Source organism: Carassius carassius, chromosome 45, assembly GCF_963082965.1.
Source record: "Carassius carassius chromosome 45, fCarCar2.1, whole genome shotgun sequence".
Lineage (NCBI taxonomy): Eukaryota > Metazoa > Chordata > Actinopteri > Cypriniformes > Cyprinidae > Carassius > Carassius carassius.
Window position 1 is genome coordinate 13,607,406 of NC_081799.1, and position 17,716 is coordinate 13,625,121.

The 17,716-nt window shown below is 35.6% G+C and overlaps 1 protein-coding gene across 6 annotated transcripts in view; it reads right to left on the reverse strand.

Annotated features, from left to right (window-relative positions):
* The window catches only part of LOC132127255 (glutamate receptor ionotropic, kainate 1-like), a 65,196-nt gene that overhangs the window by 15,491 nt on the left and 31,989 nt on the right, over window positions 1–17,716 (reverse strand). For 4 of the 6 annotated variants that reach the window (XM_059539037.1, XM_059539042.1, XM_059539039.1 and 1 more), the window contains exons 4-13: window positions 14,319–14,500; window positions 14,008–14,061; window positions 12,537–12,710; window positions 11,666–11,809; window positions 6,379–6,486; window positions 6,093–6,137; window positions 4,296–4,403; window positions 3,942–4,145; window positions 2,497–2,720; window positions 566–684 (exon numbers count right to left, since the gene is read on the reverse strand). In XM_059539037.1, the coding sequence (XP_059395020.1) occupies window positions 566–684; window positions 2,497–2,720; window positions 3,942–4,145; window positions 4,296–4,403; window positions 6,093–6,137; window positions 6,379–6,486; window positions 11,666–11,809; window positions 12,537–12,710; window positions 14,008–14,061; window positions 14,319–14,500 (1,362 nt within the window). The remainder of the gene's footprint in view (window positions 1–565; window positions 685–2,496; window positions 2,721–3,941; window positions 4,146–4,295; window positions 4,404–6,092; window positions 6,138–6,378; window positions 6,487–11,665; window positions 11,810–12,536; window positions 12,711–14,007; window positions 14,062–14,318; window positions 14,501–17,716) is intronic. The other 2 variants (XM_059539041.1, XM_059539043.1) reach the window with 1 other exon arrangement.

Here is a 17,716-nt window from a genome sequence, read left to right on the forward strand (position 1 = left end):
AACGTGAGGTCAGACTATGCTGCATAATGATTTGTCTGGTTCTCCAGTGCTCATTAAAGCTGCTCTTGGTGTTTCACACTTTTCTGCACACCTGACAGGTCATCCATTTAGTTTCATACCTTCTGTAGCGGAACCTACAAGCCTCTCCTCACTAGCATCAGATCCATTACACCAGAGGAAACCCAACTAAAAGTTTGCAAGCCAGAACAAAAATCAATTTTATAACTGGATGTGACTTATAATTTTGCAAGGATGTGTTGTCAACTTTATACAACTACAATTCCCTACTGTATGAATGTCACTGCATAACAAATCTCAAAGACCCCTTAAAAAACACTTAACAACGCTTTCTTTTCTGAAAATTTGTATCAATTCATTTTAACCAGCTGATCTCAAGGTGATTTTTAGTGAATGTATAAAGTCCCTTAAGCTCACCTCACAGAGATGTAGCAGAGCAGCCACAGTGCTTGTGCCGTTTTTCTTGATCTAAATAAATGCCACTTGGTTCAGTGTTTTTTGTCAGCTAAAACAATGCAGCAGTCTTAAGGTGTTTTGTGTGACATACCTTGACGCATTAGAGCCGCAACACCAAACCATAAACTATTCAACAGTGTGAAGTTGTTCTCAATCACTTCAGAAGACGGGTTGCAGGAGTGAGGGTTATACCATTCATATGGTGTAAACCTGCCAAGAGTCAAAGAAAACAGCTTTACACAGGAGAAAAAAAAAGATGCAGACAACACAGAAGACTGAGTATTAATACAGCGCTTGAGAGGCTGCATGTTTGGCAATTTCTAAACCGCTTTCGCAGAACAGCTAAAAATTGTCTTCTTGCTACAGGCTATCAATGACTGCTCCAACCAAAGCTTAATAAACATCTTGTTTTACGGGAAAACTTTCCAGTGTTTCAATATCTATGGTTACCAAACAAAGAGAGAACTGGAAAAGGAATCTTAAGTTAAACTGCAATGTGCTTTTTCATTAACCAATTTAAATGTTACCTAACTGTTTTTTTATACCATTATTTTAATTAAAATTACTAAATTAATTACAAAAAAAATAGCCATTAAAACTTGAAATGTTTAATTATTCACTGAAAGAATTTTTGATTTTTTTTGCCTGCATTTTGAATTTTGCACTTGCGTTGTGTTTTACATAAACATAAAAAATATTACTTATTAGCGCTGTCAACTTAATATATAATCCTGTGATTAAAATTAAATACACATATATCATAAATTAAATATGTAAATTTACTGACTGTGACATTAATAAAAATAAATATTTTATAGTAACAAACAAGATCAATAAATAAATAATAACAAACAAGCTTTTTGAACACAAATCGTTGTAATGTTTATTCATTGCATTTGTCTGCCTTGAGCACTGCTGCATCACATTTTTTTTTTAATCAATACTCAATCTTTTTTTTTTTTTTTATACAGTGCTGGAAGCCAAAAAGGGAAAACTGGCGGAAATTTCATTTTGAAAGTGATTACTGTTACACAAGAACATCTGAAAGACACGTTCTCCATTCTTCAACTCAATAATTGGGTCATTAATAAAACCCTCATGGTGAATCGATGCCTGATCAGAACGTGTCACAACACTCATTTGTCATGCCTCACGGTGTGTAGAATCTCACTTTATAAACTGCTACTATCGAAGCTGCCAAATTCAAGATCACAGTTTAAAAGCCCCCCAGCAGACTGTCTCTGTGAACAAATGGGTCATTCAGTACACATGAACCCACACTAACTCTGAGACCCCACCAGATGTCCATTAAAAGAGTCATTTGCCCATTTGCATTTTAATTGAACCAACCAATCATCTGGCTCTGATGGGGTAGCGTGGCATGCATGATATTCTCTTTAGGTAGACGTGGACATCTGCCAATGTTTATGAACTGGGCTTCAATACAGACACAACCTTGTATTCGCTCATACAAAATACAAAACATTGCTAACTTTTTTAATTGCATTATGTATTTATTGAAGAAAAAGTGCATCTGGACAACCATGACTGAAATTTTTACATCATTAATCTATATTCTGACAGCAATATAATATCGTCTTGGCACTGTGCTTATTATATATTGATCTGATTCAAGATCAAATCAGCATTTTGATTCTGGCGTCTCATAAGTGAAGTGATATAATATGAGAGAAATACACTGCTTTAAATGCACCCCCACAAAGAAACGTGATATCTGTCTGCACACTCTGCAAAACAGCTCTACATTTTAAATCAGAGGGCGCAAAAACTTCTTGACAGCTTCAAAGAGAGATGTACGATGTTCCCTTAAGCTGCAGATAACAGCAATATTCTTCAAATGACAGCCTGATAATGTGTCTTACATGTGACGTCAAACTATAAAACATCTGAAGACATTTTTTGAACAATTGGGTCAGTGTTCCTAGATCTGAAACCCAATTTGCACATTTGCTTTGCTATATTTCCAAGAAGCAGATGTTAAACCAAAACGTTCATCCATACCTGGCTATAACAAAGAGCACACAGCTCACTCCAAGACAGGCCAGCAGTACGTACATCCAGATATCTGGGGTGAGAGGGTTGAGGAAGGAGAAGACGCCTGGATTGGTGCCGTTTGGTTTGCGGTACAGTATGCTGATGCCCAGGGTCATGAAGGGTTTGGAGAAGTCAATAACTTTCTCTCTGACATAAGTGATGGTCAGCGGAGCCACAGCCAGGTCAGCTATCTGGTTATAGGGACAAAAAGAGGTTTACAAGAAGACAGGAACTAATTTTGATGCTAGGAAGAAAATGCAGATAATATCACTGAGATGCAAACAAGTGATGCCTGTGGGGATGGATCCCACAATCTGTTTGAAGCTTCCTATTGCTTTATGAAGCTCATTTAAACAAAAGATGTGCAAAAAGACTCTTTTATAGATTTATATTCTAACTGTACTGATAAATACTGCAAAGACACTGGAGGTTGATGAAGGTTATTAAAAACAAAATCTATGTTCAAGTACAAGGTATTCATAATCAATTTAAAACAGACTTTTTACAGCCGGATGAAAGCACAAACGCTGTTTCATATTGAAAAATATCTAATTAATTTCACAAAGTATGTATTGCATACACAAATGTAGTCTTCCTGCCAAAGCTTTAGGCTACTTAAACTTTCTGTAAATAAACATTATCAAGCTAATTAAATCAAACATGAAACAAAACATAATTCTTAGCTCTTCTAAATTGCCTGTGAAGAGCCAAGTTACAAAAACATCCATTTGAAACGGAACTTTCTTGGTTAATCAGGGTATTAAAGGGATAGTTCACCCCAAATTAAAAATTTTCTTACCCTCATGTTGTTCCAAACCCATAAGACCTTCGTTCATCTTCAGAACACTAATTAAGATATTTTTGATGAAATCTGAGAGCTTTCTGATCTTCTACAGACAGCAACTCTACCACCATGTTCAAGGCCCATTAAGCTGGTAAGGGCATCATTAAATCAGTGGTTCAACCATCATTTTATTAAGCTACGAGAATACTTTTTGTGCACAAAAATAAATAAATAATGGCTTTATTTAACAATTTCTTCTCTTTATGTCAGCCTTCGACGCGCGGTCACAACATTACCACGGATGTCACATAGATTATGTTAATCATGTCCTTACTTCCTTGAACGTGGTTACTTGCATTGCTGTCTATGGAGGGTCAGAAAGCTCTCGAATTTAATAAAAAATATCTTAACAAAGATGTACGAAGGTCTTAGGGGTTGGAACGACAAGGTGAGTATCATTTTTGGGTGAACTATCCCTTTAACAGTCTAGTTGTAGTCTCTGAATAGCGAGATCTAAACTGAAATATAATGAAGTGAAAGGCAGAAGGTCATCTACAAAGGCTGCATTTGAATGTTATGATCGAAAGACCTTGAACATTTTTGTAAAGCATCATGGGAGATCACTCACATGATCGATTAGTTCCCGCACCATGCCGTTCCATTCGCCTTTGTCATTCTGAGCTCCATATTTCCCATCAGAAACCAGCTTGACTTCATAAGTGAATCCCAGGATGTTGGACAGCTCTTTAAGCAGGTCTAGACAGTAGCCCTCGAAGCGATCGTTCCCATACAGCACCTTGTCAGACTTCTTATACATAACGTAAGGGTTTTCCTGTTCACAAGATAAATTCACATGCAGTGACACAGTTGGTAAAATGTATTATACTTGATTTAAATATGTCACAAAGGCAAAGTTAGCTGGTCAGATGAGAGACAAAAACCAATTATAAAACAAATGTAAAATTGTAAGTTATAAGTTTACCAGGATTGTGGTGACGATAAGCGTTCTGTTAGCCATAGAGTCTGTGATGTTTTTGTTTTCTTTCATCTCAGTCAGTTTGAGGCCGGTATAAGAGTTCCACACTCCAATCTAACAACACAGTAAAAATGACAAGGCATGAAGAACATGAGTCTCTGTTTCTGAGATGACAATAAAAGAGGGACAGGCTTTATCAGTGAAGACTCATAAAATAGGTCAGGAAAGGAAAGGGAGAGAAAAACTAAATGAAAGAAAATTCTAGGTCTAATCCATTTGATTGTAAAACACTCCTTTACTGCCCAATAAAGCACTCAGCTATCCTATTTAATGCATGGTCTACAAATTATGAATGATTTTGATGCATTCATTATTAAATCACACAGGAAAAAAAATGCACTCTTACTTTTTACCTGAACACAACATCAACATATTTTAAAGAGTTACACATTTGTCCACTAAAATAGAAGATCATAGTAAATATTCTTAATGCATCACACTTGAAAGCCATGCTGAATTGATGTTGTCATAAATAGGAAACCCAATGACATATAAAGATGGAATCAAAAAAGATTATGACAAATGCAATACTTCTTTAGAAATAAAAGCGTGAAACTTTACTGATCCACTTGCTAGCCAAATATATTACACCATTCACAGGATTTCTGAAGGATCGCGTGAAACTGAAAGCTGGAGTAATGTCTGCTTAATGAAGCAGAAACACTCTTTCCAACATTTCAGTAAACAAAACAATGTCATCAGGATATGTTGTATTTTAAATGGAAATACTTTTACAATAAATAAAGAGGATTTTATTGTTTGTCAAGCTTGAGGAGTTTGATATCTTAAATAAATATGATCACAAAAGAAGATATTACCTGAAACACCCTCAGTCTTATTTAAACTACAAACTGCATTAGAGAAATCAAATTATTCTTGTGAAAAGCTTATTCTTTTTTTTTCACAAGTCTCAATTGTGAGATATAAACATGCTTTAAAAATATATAAGGTTCTAATTATCTTGTAAAGGAAATAAGTCTCCGTTAAAATCAACACTTTGCACACTTGTAAAACCTGTTGCCAAATTACTAAATAACTTTTAATAAAAGCTGAATTTATAATTTTAAGGATTTAAAGGGTAGAAAGTGGTTCGAAAAGCTAAATTATGACAGTTTTTGACATGCTAATTTGACTAACATTATACAGGATCTTAAAATAAAATAACAATTAAAAGTACGATATGATCCCTTTAAAACAGAATGTCAGCAGTAAAGGAATTAAACCAAACTTGCTTTTCTCCGCTTAATAAACCCTTTGTTAACACAAGCATAATCTAGTGTATGTTTATGTATGGCACTTGTCACACAGCTCATAGGAGTCTGAAATGAGCGACTTATTCAAATTAATTTTAAAAGTAGATTAGAGCTGCTCTCTAAATATCTGCTCGTGGTTTAATGCACGTTTTTCTGCACGCCTGAGCTGGCTTGTATGGAGATGTGTTACTTACTGAGGCACAAAGCATTGCAGAAAATGCGCTTATTTTAAAATGCTGGATATTGAGTATGGTGATTTAACTGTCATAACTATAACTGGCACACAGTATGCATCTCAGCGAGACATTCTGGCAGAATTGACTGGCAGCGATCTCTTTCCATAAGGAAGTGAAGGGATTTCTGCAGGGAGAGGGAAGCCGATAAAAGGGCACTGGGTTTACTGAAGTGAATATCACACAGGGGAGGAAATCCAAGCTCTCCACAGGTCTTAATCACGAACTCAGGGAATGAAACCAAGACTGGAACAAACCTTTGTCCATAATTTAGTAGGTCGTGATACAGCATCAGGCGCTCGCTTTTAGGAAGAATTGAAGAGTTGTGTAGTCAGCATGGGAGCAACAAGGTCAAAACAAATGATCTGGATAATTAATAGTTCTCCTTTGAGAAAAACATATTCAAGAGTCCACTTACAAGGAATTTATTTAATCTATATTGAAATACATAAAGACCTCAGTTCAAGGTTTCCAATCATTCCTGCTGCTGTGGAAATCATATCGTTGAACCTCTCTCATCAGTGTCCAGCTAAGCTGACTCACCTTCGCTGTGCCATCCTCCTTGAGGCTGATGAGGTCTAAGTTGAACTCTTTCCGCAGACCATCAGTCTTGTTAAGGACTATCCGTCCTGTCAAACCATCCCACTGGGCCTGAAGCACAAAAACAGTATACAATAAGAATGATGCACAACATCAGTTTTACTACTGTATCTTTCAATCATAGCGGTAATGGAATATTATGCAGCCTTGGGGCATGTGTGTCACAATTTTATTTATAATACATCAAATTATAAATTTGGGGTCCATGAGGTTTTTGTTTTTATTGTTTTCTCTCTTATGCTCACAAACGCTGCATTTATTTGATCAAAAATAGTCAAAGTCACCTTTATTTTCAAGAGCTTTATACATTACAAATTGTGTCAGAGCAGTTTCACAGAGATGAACAGAAATATAAGAGAATCAGTTATGGAAACTCAACTAAAGACAGATCAGTTCAGATTCTGAGGTAAAGCAGCTCTAAAAAACAATCATGTCATTATTCAGCTCGAGTTGATTTAGTACATAGAAAAAAAAAATAATAATGTTTAACAGAATAAGAAATCTTTTGTAACAACATAAGTGTCTTTACATAAATTGAATGTGTCCCCGCTTACTATAAGTATTAATTTCTTTAAAAGAAAAATCTCAGAGTAGTGCATGGTGGTGTACAATATATTAAACCAATGTCTCTCAGTCAATGTATGTGTTGTTTTTGTGCCCAAATTTAGTAACAGTATTACAAAACATCTGTGTTGTTCCTCTGTGAATAAATGTAACCAGCTGCTTCCAGTTCAGCAGAAATGAGGGTCAAACCAGCTCCTATGTGCAATATTAAAGTGCAATATTGAAGTGTGGATGACACAGAGTTTTTAAACGACTGTTGTGACTTATCAAAAAACAAATCTTAGAGCATGAACTTTAATAAAAGGGCTATACTAACTTGCTATGGTGAGTTTACATACAGTCTGACATTAATATTAAAGCCATTCTTAACAATATTAAGATGTGTCTAGTGTTTGAGAATGCTTTATATTGACTTCAGCATGTATAATATACATAAAATCAGACCTGACTGTATATTATTTCCAAAAGCAAAAACATCATTTCCCCTAGCTTTGTTGTACCCAAAATAAGATTATATAATCCCAGAATTCAATCATCTGAGGCAACTAAGGAAGAGTAATAGCCCAGTGCAAGCCCTCTCTAGCTTTGATAAGTGGGTGGGATATCAGAAAAACAGCACTTCTGTTCTCAAGGTTGCAGTGTTTCTCAGAGCACATCTCCAAATAACAGGCAACGGCTGGCCTTCAACACATCACCAGCTCATGCTCAGGTGAATACACCTTCAATATCACGGAGGATACTTGGAGACTTGATGATGACCTCTATGTATTGTAAACCATTTCCACCATTTCAGGGAACTGTAATGAAACCACTGGAGACAAGTGGTGCACTGCATAATAATTTGTTCAGATATGCCAGGAATTATGTATATATAATTTAACCCAAGTGCCTCGCTCAAGGCCAAAACATTGCTAGTGCATAGGGCAACTCCTGTGGGATTTGAACCTACAACCTTTGGGTTTCCAACACAAACCTTTAACCACTATGCTGAACTACCAGTTTTTAGATATAAAATACTTTTCTGAGAAATCTACCACAACATACTTTTCTGAGACATCTACCATCTATAAAGATCAAGCCTGCTGGGTAGGATACTAGTCTGTTAGTGCTGACTTACTGTCATATCCACTGAATTGCAGTGGCGGTTAACAATGGTCACATGACTGGTCACTTTAAATTTGGTTTGATTTGTCGGGTGAGAAAAAAAATGCTTTTGGTCATGAAGTCAGGCTTGGATTATAAGCATTGCAAAACAAAACAATGAATAAAGTAACAATTACAAATGCAAAAACATTAAAAAGCAGGAATGTGAATATTTTCTTAAAATATAAACTTGCTTTAACCAGTGTAACTTCAATGTTACAGTTAAGCTGCGATTGTTGCAACATTTCACTTCTTTCTAAAAGCAAAAATGCTCCTAAAATGTCTGTATAATATGATAATGAAAACACATTTCCCTTGTTTTTTTGAGAAGCAGAGGGTGGTGACCCTAATATGTGGATCATAAAAATGTTTAGTACCATAATAAACATAATTATACTTATTTTTCACTTCAACCCTACAATTTGGCTGCAAGCAGGAATAAATACTGTGAAAATCTCCCTTACATGTGTGACTAGAGCTGTTGGTCTTTTATGCAGTGTTGTATTGTCAGAATCATATGCAGTGGAAAATAATCAATGCTCCGTAAATGGGGTGTAAAAACATTTTCCTTTTTTTCTGATACAGTACAGGTGGTCCATAATTTGAAATTATATTTCAGGTAATACATTCTGCAGCTTTTTCCTCATAAAAGGCGGACCCCATAAGCAATACCACACTGATCAGCATCTCCTGCCCAACCGGTCAACATAAACAAATACTACATTTAAAGCTGTTCAGCCTTCTGTCACAGTCGATTAGTCACACTGAAATTCACATTACAGTACTTAAGAGAGTGAAAATGACTTAAATAGACAGGACAAGCAAGAACAAAAGAGTAAATAAAATGAAGAGGGATTTTATTTGTCCTGGCAATCTATTTAAAACCCTTCAGCACTGCTGCTGCTGTAGTTAAAGTGAAGAATTTCAATGGCCGCAGCACATATGAAGTTCACAGAAGGATGTGTTTTTGTACCCTACAACATTTAGCACATTAAGAGTGTTCCTGTAGCTTACAGTAGCGTCTGTACAGAGGCCTCTTACAACACAGCGTTTTATGGCTTTAATGGGGTTGTATTACAGAGTTTATGGGTCATTAAAATGTAGCATCTGGACTCATTAGTGTTCATCTTAGTGTTGGCATGTATAGAAAACTAACTCCACACTTGCTCAACTCAAAACAAGCCTAATTAGACACTTATACATGAAGTGCGACATTTTTCAGATGCTCAATACTTTCTCCATTCCCAGTTTAACATGTGATTTAAAGCCATTTAATGGTTTGTTGGTTACAGTGTAAACACTGTAGCTCTGTGGCATTTTCAAAACATAGCTCTGTGTATTTGAGCAGCCCCAAAATAGCAACATTGGCTCAACTAATAGCATGAGCTTGTTTTTTGATCAATGGAGGATTGTTAAAATGTTCCAGGAAACCTGTCTGAAAACAGTCATTATGTTGATTTAATTTGATGATGCTAGTATAACATTTGGGTTCTGAAAGTAAAAATCCCATTAATTTACTCCATAGGGGAACTGATTTTGAAAGATAACTTTTAAAGATAGACCTACTGTGAGCTAAAAGGCTGTTAATCAGTGACTTTTTGAAGCTTAGGCCTGTCACAGAGACAAGTGTGATTCCTCGTGAAATCTTTTTCAGTGATATCTGTCAGGTAGTAGCGTAGGTAATAAAAAACTAGCTAACAGCAGCTTCAAGTCCTGTGGTGCTCTGTGATTAAGGTGCAAGGACTGAGGGTTCCTAGTTCAAACAAATATGGCAGACTCAAGCAGGGGAATAAATTCAGCCTCTGCAGTGCTGAGCCATGCCGGGCCGCCCCCTCTCTAATGCACTGTGGCACTTTTCATTTTTATATATATTTCTATATAAAAAAAATCTACCATAAAGTCTCTTCCATTTATGAAGCCAGTAATACTTCGACTGCTGAGACGCAATGCAAGTGGAACTGAAAGCATATCTAAAAATCTTACTGAAGAGGATATTCAGAACAAACTTTCATTTCCCTCGACAACCATTTTGTGGTATCACAGGTATTGATTTTTTTGTGTTCTGGAGTGGAGGGGGACACACCCCACACTCAGACATGAAGGAGGACTGTAATGACCTCTCAGTTCAAACATGGTGAGAGCATCCAGCAGTGATCTGGGACTTAAAAAAGATCAAAACGCAAAGGTAACAGTATCCATATTCAGGCACCTCTGCCCTGAAAAACATGTTTTTCATCTTCAAATAAATATTTATGTAACCTTCGGGTCACAAATGAGAAAAAAGCTGTGTAAAGTCTAAAAGAGTTCAAAAAGGCTGTCTGATAAATATTCCACAGCATGTCAAGCATCATTCACACATACATCATGATTCACATCATACAGGAGATGTATTAAATAACCTATTTTTCGACTCGAGTGACTACAACTGTTGCAGATACAATATGGACCCATCAATTGATTTGACAAAAGGTTTAATTTTATGTAATGCAGAGACTACCAACAGGATTGAAGACACTGGAGCTCAAGTGATTGTCTCCTGCAAGACACTATTTTCACTGCTCTGTGGTTTGTTTTTAGGATTGATACGAGAAATATGATGTAACAAATATTTTGAGTAAATTTGATTCATTCATCGATTAGTGTACATCTTGTTAATGATATGACGAATTATGTACTGCTTCAATTTATATACATACACTATAGTCCAAAAGTTTGGGGTGGGTGAGATGTTTTTGAAAAAATTATCTTATGCTCACCAAGGCTGCCTTATTTGACCAAAGATACACTAAAATAGTGATATTTTGAAAGATTATTATAATTTAATATAACTGCTTTTTTATTTGAATAAGTTTATAATGTTATAATAATTAATAATTTATTCCTGTGATTGCAAAGCTGAATTTTCAGCATCATCACTCCAGTCCTTAGTGTCACACGATCCTTCAGAAATCCTTTTAATATGCTGATTTCCTGCTCAAGAAACATCTTCCTTACCACAAACATTTCAACAGCATTGTACACATCACACTTTATTTTAAGGTCCAGTTCTCACTATTAATTATTACTTTTTTTTTTTAAATCAATGAGCTCCTAATTGGCTGTTTATTCATAGTAAAGTATTTGTTAAATGTTTGTATGAGGTATGATTAAAGGATAAAAAATATGGCATGCAAAATAAGGCGTTAATTTGTACTTTATAATTACTTCTAAGCAGCCAATATGCATATTAGTTACTAGTGAGAATTGGTCCCTAAGCTAAAGTTTTACCGTTTCAAGTTTACAATTAGAACAGTCCACCAAAAAACACAATTCAGTCATCATTTTATTTATTTATTTATTTATTTCATTTTTGGGTGGAGTGTCCTTTGAATTGTAATAAATGTAATTCACTGAAAATACTAAACTTGCCAAGTTGGAGATATTTTACAAGTAAAGTGTCTACAATTTTTCACTTACAATCAAATTGAAGTTTACAATTCAAATCAGTCGAATGTGTATGCTACATAAAGTACAATATTCTCACCTCTTTAAACAAGTTCATGAAGCGTGGGCCGTACCTCCAGGGCTTGTGTCTGTGGCACTGCAGGGAGCTCACTGTCATCTGCGTGGCCCGCTGAGATGCAACAGCAACCATGAACACTGCATCATACATGAGTGCAGCCTCAGTCTGTGGAAGGAGAGGAATTTACACATGAAATATGCTTTAAATATAATCCAACTTCATTATGCATTAATATACTGGCAGAAGGTGTTTTTTGTTTACCATCTGCACAATACTGGATGTTACGTAATGGTATTTAAGTTTAATATCCTTTCCATCTGATCGCAGTAAGAGAGCCCCTACCCGCCCCCTGCTGCACGCACCTTATGTTTCTCTTGGTGTTATTCAGTGCTAAAATGTGACCTGGATGGTAAAAATAGATTTGAATAAATCTCCCGATGCTTCCTGCTTTAAGCCCTTCATGCATGTCTAATGAGGTTGAGTGTGCTAGCAGTATCTACACTGCCTTCTGGAGGACGGGTAGATTAGTCAACATTGGTGAGTCTTAATCCCAGTTATTCTAACTGTGAAGGAAGGGCTTACAGGGAGAAGTTAGGCTCCTGTTTTAGTTTTGGTCTTTGTGTAAATGAGGATTTTGAGTAGTGCGATAGGCTCATTTTAATGTGCATTCACACTGCAATGTTTGCAATCGCCAACTGCAACAGATGTGACTACAAATTGTCCTGTTCATGCAAAATCTTACAGAAGCGGATCAAATACTGTCTGTAATACACTTTTCCATTTTGCTGTTTTTGTGACGTAGAATCAATTCTGAAAATTAAAGGGTGTCACTTCAGTTTAAAAAAATGAACTAGATGTGAACAGAAATATATGAGAGCAGACTGATCCTCACAGTCATAATGCCGCTCATGAGTCCACTCTCAGGTTTGGGTGGTGCCAGCTGGCGTTCCATGGACCACTTCTGGATCACGGAAGCCACATATGGATCATCTAGATTCAGGAGGCGGAAGGCTGTCATGTTGACTCCACTATAGCGATACGACTCAAGATCCAAAGCAAACATATCCTGCAAGGCAACGAGAGTTTGTCCAGATTTAGCCTTAAGAGCTGTGCAAACTTTGCACAAGATATAGACTCTTCATGCCATGTTTTTCCATTGCTGTAAGAGATGAAAACAACTGGCTCCATTTCAGTTCATATGGTGGAATTTTTCATCAAACTGGCCACAATACACTTGAAGTTGAACTGGACTTTGAATTACAGAAAGTAGAATTTACTGAATGACTAAATTTATCAGGTAATCCATTTTAGGAAATATAAATGTGTATACTGTACACATCGTACACAATTCTATAGGTGACATTTCTAATAAATCTACACTACTAAGTTTGGGGTCGACAAAGTTTTCTCATGTATTTGATTATAACATTTGTTAAAATGCATTTAATCCTTATGATGGCAAAGCTCAATTTTAGCAGTCATTACTAGTCTTCACTGTTACATGATCCTTCAGAAATCATTCTAATATGCTGATTTGGCACTCATGAATCATTTCTTGTATTATCAATGCTGTAAATAATTGTGCTGCTTAATATTTTTGTGGAAACTGTGATTTTTTCAGTACTCTTTTATGAATACAGCATTTATTTTAAATATAAATATTTTATAACAATGTTAAAAAGCCACTTCTGGTCAATTTAATGGGTCCTTTTATTTTAACAGTAGTGTATCAGTTTTCCTGTTATGCTTTTAAATCGTTCATATTCCAATACTTTTTTTAACCTCTTGTAATTTTCTAATAAGGTTGTCATTGCATAATTCAAAGTTTGTCTTGACAAACCTTTCTTTTTCTGTAGTTAAAAATTAGACTTATTGCAAATTTGCTTTGAATTTGAGTTAATTTCATTTGACTTAACCCTGAATTTAAATTCAAACTGCATTCTGTTTGTTACCGAATTTCAAAATCATTTGAAAACAGTTCTGAAATTGGCACAACAAATGCTAATGCAGTAAATGCTTTTTTTCCCTTTTTTAAAAAAAAAGAAAAAAAACCTTTTCCAACAAAAGCTTTGGATTGTGTGGTACAATTTCACAAATTCATGTGTCAATGAGAATGTCAGCATATGACATTTAAAGCCCTGTGAACACTGTCAAACATAAATCAGGATGAACAGTTCTACAGTCTGACATGAAAGACAGTTGATGTGGCCCAGGGTGCACAAAGGTTTCATGTCACAAAATATCAATAGGCTCGAATCATACAGTCTGACAAGCAACAATTATAAAAACAGCAGAAAATCACTCAACCTCTTATTAATTCAAGCACTCTTATTAATAGCAAGCAGTCCGCTTTTCAGACTCACCAAAGTAGTGAAGAAGAAATGGTAGTACTCCGTCATCATACCCATCGACATCAGCTGTGGGGGAGAAACATAAAACATTTTTTGGGAAGGATTGGAAAGGCTGAGTGTAAAATAAAAGTTTCAGCATTTTGAAGGAAGCATGGCACAAACTTTATTACATCTTTCTGCTTTAAAGTGGAGCTCTGAAATCCTGCTGTGCCACAGCATGCAAGAGCACTTCACTCTCATTTTCAATCCATTTCTATCTGAGTGACGTACTTTGCGAGTTCAAAGAAAGTTCAGAGTGAGAATATACAAAAATAGTGCCGCACCTGTTTGAGAAGCTCTGCGGCTACTTGGTAGGAGCAGTCGAAGATGATGTAAAACTCTTTTTCTTTCTTCATCTCCTTCAGCAGGGGGCGACTGTCACCTCCTCCCGATGCCAGTTGGCGGATACGAATCTTCAGGTTGTTTTTGGACGGAGCTTTGATCAATTCCTGCATACGCATCAATCCTTGAAACAAGAGAACACAAGAGAATGATTGAAGGTGGGGGGCAATGGAAGAGAAACAAACTCATCACAAGCTGCAGTAATTACACTTTTGATTTCCCCATTGTGACAGCAAATGTTTACAGGGACCGTAAATTGGGACTCATCTATTCCGTTGATACATAACAATCAGATGTTTTTTTTTCCCGGCTTCTCTTTAATCAAAAATGTTATCTAAAGGCAGAACAGACCTTTGAAAGGGATAAAAATTACTCTAAATCAGTCAGTGTTATTAGATAATTTGATACTTTAACTAAAATATAATTGCGTACTGCTCTAAATCTCTCTTATTATTTAAACAGATTTAAGAATAATAGTAAAGGCTAGAGAAATCCAGAAATATCCTTTTAAAATGTAACTTGGTGAAAGCCTAACGGTTTCGCCTAGGCCGGATCAAAAGTCCACAGGTCTCTGGGGTACAAACGTCCACAAAGCAGCGTGATGCAATCACCTCCAGAAACACACAATCTCAACTATAAGCCACATTTAATGACATTGGCACAGTATATAAACTGCAGTTGTAGTTTTTATTCACATGTTTATTGTTTTATTAAATATATAAAAAATTCGTATTTTTTAGTAATAGTTATGTGCTTTTGATATTTGTATTTGTTTTTAAATATTTTTAATTAGCTTTAATTTTTGTTTCAGTTTTAGTTATTTTACACTGAAAAATTTTTGAAACGATTTTCACTCAGAAATGGCTAGTAAATTACATAAAAAATACAAGTAACATTAAATCTAATGTGAAATTTTGAAATAGAAATAGAATTGTCATGTGCATCAATAATTTGTTTTATTTACAACTGGAAAATGTTATAGTCTATCATTTTTATTTTATTTCAGTTTTTGTGCCAAAACAACATTTCTAAAATTTCTGAAGCTATCTGCCCAGCACCCACTGCTTCAAGTTCAAGTTTTTCATCTTTATTTAACTTTATTTAACAATAACAACATTGCAACAGATTTGTAAAAACTACTAAACAGGCTATCTTGCAGATCATTTCATCATATGTAAAGCTTGTGCATTAAAGGGATCATATGACGCTGCTAAAAAGAACAATATTTTGTGTATTTGGTGTAATGCAATGTGTTTGAGTGGTTTAAGGTTCAAAAACACATTGTTTTCCATATAATGTACATTATTGTTTCTCCTCTATGCCCCGCCTTCTGAAACTCATCGATTATTACCAAGCTCATCGTTCTAAAAAAGCAAGGTGTGCTCTGATTGGCCAGAGATAATTGGCTGTTTATAAACTTAAGTAGTTTGTAGATTAGTGCATACTGGAGATGCGAACCATTTCAAATGATTCAGTTTGATTTAGTGAACTGGTTCGACCGGTTCATTAAGAAGATATGGTTAAATAGAAAAATTTGTTCATGATCCGGACATCACTATGAGACTAAACCAACAAAACCCAATACAAACAAGGCATTTGTTGCATCCAGTTGGGACATAATTACTGATTATAATGACTTAAACTGTCTTTTTACGCATTGCTTTGCTTATTGCGCTGCGTAAACAAAACCATGTCTTCATTTGTGATCAGAGAAACAACAAGCCTATTCTACACTGCAGTTCCACTTGTGTCCTCTTTCGGAAGTCCAAACAAAGTAATTTTGCTTTTACAACGAAACACAGTGTCTCCTCCACAACATGGTGCTGGCTACATGAGCGAGAATAAAATGTTAGAACAAGTCATTTTAAGGGGGTGTGGTTGACTCTCAACTTCAATAAAGAATATCTCTTAGGATTTGAGACTTTACAGATCTTCATTATGCAACAAGAGCTTGTAACACTCCAAAGAGAAAGAAAAAATTTAAATTGCATCATATGATCCCTTTAAAACGTGATTACTCTGTGAATGAATATCAATTCCGATTCAAATTATCTCCTTATGAACTCCTCAATTGCTTTAGGGCATTAATAATCAAACAAGCTCCTGGGTCCCTATGCTTACGGAATGAGACTCTGATATGGGGCCATCAATTACATATTGGGCTCCAGTACATGTAGGGGCCCCTGGGAGTCACAACGATGAAATCAAAAGCTTCTTCATTGCTCCTGTTTTCTTGTTTTTATTATACTATATTGTTCCCTTTATATTTTCTAAATTGTATTGTGTTATAAACCACAATTCTAAGTCATGCAGTATTATATTGAATGTGCACAACAATTAAAATGGTTTCCTGGTGCAGGATCTGATCAGACCATCTAAGCTACCTGATTTAATTTATCAATTTCAAAATTTGTCATCAAATCATCATGGCTTTGTATTACCACCCTGGCTGTTTGGTACATTCTTAAACAAGCCTTAAATATTAATCTCTACCGAATCTCAAAGGGATCGAAATTGGATTACAGAATTTCATATTTTGTAGAAAATATCCTATGCAAGATCAAAGGGAAATTCAATAAAAGAAGTGGCAGACTAATATTAGGGACATGAATTTCTTATAAAGGCAGCACTATTACACAAGTTCAATGTAAATGACATGCATAATGAAATATGGCATCATAATAAAGCCCAATAACATCCAAAACACAGATCTGAGCAACAAAACTGCTTTGATGCTCAGAAACACAGAGGTATGAAACCCCTTTTAGCCACAGGCTTCAGTTATTTGATTTAGTCTTGGCCATATAATGATGTATTTCCATGCAATGACAAGATCATAAATCATGCTATCAAAGTATGAGATTTCTAGACATAAACACACCGAAAGTAGTGTGTAGTTTGTGTTTTCAAACAGATGGCTCACAGGAATTCCAGACAAATCACACTACAGCAGAGACGGTGTGATGTGTAAATACTAGGGTAAATTTGCGCTGGCATCTGTTCCCTGAGCTCCCCTAATGATTTCGATCCAAGTCACTGGCTATGAATCAGACACACTAATCATTTTGAAACTGGTCAATCTGACACTAATTTGAACAATTTCTGCAAAGATGCTGGCTACAGTGTCACCATGCTCATTTTAAGATGTAGAAATAGAAGTATTTGCGGTGTAATTTTCCATTTGTTTTGCGGTTATTTGTTTTTATGTGTTATTAAACTCTGGATTTGTTTGTCTGCATTTGATTTGCTCTCCAAATTAGTTTGTTGCCATCAGGGGATCTCTTGAAGTGTGTTAGTGAACTACATCATTATGCAGAATTTGCATATAATATGATTATTT